Source organism: Mauremys reevesii, linkage group 4 (assembly GCF_016161935.1).
Source record: "Mauremys reevesii isolate NIE-2019 linkage group 4, ASM1616193v1, whole genome shotgun sequence".
NCBI classification, from domain to species: domain Eukaryota; kingdom Metazoa; phylum Chordata; order Testudines; family Geoemydidae; genus Mauremys; species Mauremys reevesii.
The window spans coordinates 149,658,695-149,661,245 of NC_052626.1; the positions used below are offsets into that span (position 1 = coordinate 149,658,695).

The 2,551-nt window shown below is 60.7% G+C and overlaps 1 protein-coding gene across 1 annotated transcript in view; it reads right to left on the reverse strand.

Moving 5' to 3' along the window:
- Positions 1–351: 351 nt before the first annotated feature.
- The window catches only part of LOC120403311 (RING finger protein 112-like), a 65,502-nt gene continuing 63,302 nt past the window's right edge, over positions 352–2,551 (reverse strand). Inside the window, exons 14-15 of the mRNA XM_039534274.1 lie at positions 1,941–2,015; positions 352–1,652 (exon numbers count right to left, since the gene is read on the reverse strand). Coding sequence (XP_039390208.1) covers positions 1,131–1,652; positions 1,941–2,015 — 597 coding nt within the window. The 3' untranslated portion in view covers positions 352–1,130. The remainder of the gene's footprint in view (positions 1,653–1,940; positions 2,016–2,551) is intronic.

The following is a 2,551-nucleotide window of genomic DNA, read 5'->3' on the forward strand; positions in this document are numbered from 1 at the left end:
TTCAGGGCAGGGTCATGCCTGTGTTACCCAGGCCTGGAATCTGTGAGGGGAAGGGGCGCTCCCGACACACCGCGGCCAGGCCAGGATGGAGCTGACCCCGTACCTCTAGAGGGGTCTATCGGATCGTAGGCGCCTGCGGAGGCTGGCGTGGAACAGCTGGAGCGTCCCACTAGCCCAAGCCCCCATTGCTTGGAAATCCCCATGCCCAAGTCCTGGCCTTTCACCAGCGCTGAAGGGTGGGAGCTGAGCCTTCCTGTGGAGATGGCCAAAGGGTGGCCCCTGCTCGACGTGCGTCCATGGGTGTGGGACCGATTCCCTTTAGCTTCGGATGGTTTTATAGTCCTCCCGCCGAATAAATAACGATGCCCGTTTCCTGGGTAGCACTTTCTCTCAGTGGAGCTCAAACCGCTCACCATCTTCCAATGCATTATTACCCTCATTAGACAAATGGGAAACTGAGGCACGGAGCAACTAAGGGACTTGGCCAAGGTCACAGAGGAAGCCCATGGTAGAGCAAGAAACCCACGTCTTCCTGTGCCCTCGCCCCAGAGCCCGCCTTCCCGCTCAGAGGGGCGGCTGGAGATCTGTCCCCCAGGACCGGACCACACGACTGCCATTGTAGGAACTCAGCCAGGCGCCTGTTGTCACCCCCAGAGGGTGATCTCGGGACAGGACCGTCGGCCAGGCGTTTCCAAGCATTTCACGTTGCAGCCGGATTGGCCGTGCAACGTCGGAAGAAGGCAGAGCGAGAACCGAGGGCTGGAAGTTAAAGCCAGACACACTCCCACCGGAAACGAGGCACCGGATTTTTCACAGCGCGGGTGATTCACCAGCGGGAAAGCGGTGGGGTCTCTGTCTCTTCTGGCTTCCGAGCCAGACTGGCCGCCTTTCCGGGACATGGTTTAGTGCAACAGGAGATGTCGGGCCCGACGCAGGGGGAAGTGGGCGGCGTTCTCCAGCCTGGGTGGCACAGCAGGTCAGACGAGAAAATCTAAACGTCCCTTCTTAGAATCTGGGGGCGATGGCTCCCTGCTCTGGGGTGGCTTCTGGGGGGACGTGTCTGGGCCACGCTGCAGCCCCATCACCCCATTCGTCAGCCCCAGATTCGGGGGGAGGGGGAAGGACACCGATCAGATCAGGGGTTTGTCATCGGATAGATCCTCAGTTCCATCCCCTTCCTCCCTCCCGCCACCAGCAGCCTCGGCCCTCTGCCTATCCCTCCGGGCGACGTTCCCACCCATGCCCCCGCCCACGCCCCCACCCACGACGATCCCGGCTGCGGCGCCCGTCCCAACCCCAATGGCCACCACCTCAGCCACGGCGAGCGCCCCAGCCGCCTCGGCAGCGATGACAGCACCAGCGATCCCGGCACCGGCAGCTCCGCCCACCGGTCCCAGGACCAGCGCCCCCGCCCCCACGCCCGCCAAAATGGCGAATTTCTTGAAGCGTTTCCCGTAGATCTCCAGGAAGGTCTCAGCCTCCCGTGTCAGCTCCTCCTCCAGTTGTGTCAGCAGGGCCTCTTTCTCCGGCACCGGCTCCTTCATGTCCGTCTGGCACCGCCACAGCAAGTGCCCGCGCCGCTCCGCGAACTGCTCCGCCATCTTGCTCGGTCGCACCTTCAGGCAGGAAAACATGTTCCGGGAGTCGCTGTCCTGCGCCCGCCGGGAGAGGAGACGGCCAAGAGCGTTAGATGGGGCAAGCGCTGAACAGATCCCACCCCCCGACCGAGACAGGGGCCCCCCTCACGCCAGTGCGGCACAGACCTGGACTGAGGTCGGGGCCCCCCCTCGCGCCAGGCCCAGCACACAAACTCAGTGAGAGACCATCCCTGCCCCCAAAAGCTCACAGGCTAAAACCCCTGAATGCAGGGTCATTCTCCCCCTTTGATAGATGGGGAAACTGAGGCCCAGAGAAACTCAGACCTCCCCACCCAGACTCACCTTCTCCTTCAGAAAGAGAGTGTGGTCTGCGCTGGCCCTGTCCAGGACTCTCTGGTTGTAGAAGGCGATGGCCATCTGCACGGGGAGGACACGGCTGGGGTGAGCCACAGTTTATGGGGCCCTGACTCCACCTAGCGACTGCAGCTTCCACCGCAGCAACCTCACGTAACAGAGCAACACCCACTAGCCAGTGTGAAACTACAACTCCCATGAGCCACTGTGGCTACTCTGCCTGAAGCCAGGCACCCAAACTGCAAGCCCCATGATGCCCCCCAGCCATGGACTCCCATGATGCATCACCTCCCTCCTCTGTGGTGCATCATGGGAGCTGCAGTCCCATCAGAGAGCTGATTTAAGGGGAGAAAAGGGAGCATGCCGAGCCAAACTATTATTCCCATGAGACACCACAGAGGCATTTCCAGATCGAAGTATTTCGGCTTTTGATATTTCGACGGAAACTCAAATTTGTCTGCAGGAAAAAAAAAAAAAAACCATTTTCCAACAAGTGGTAACACACTCCTGAGATGCAGCCACCTCTGGGTCGGAGCATCTGGAAACAGCCACACACAACACTGCATAGGGATGGCTCACCCAGTGCTGATGCAGCCACT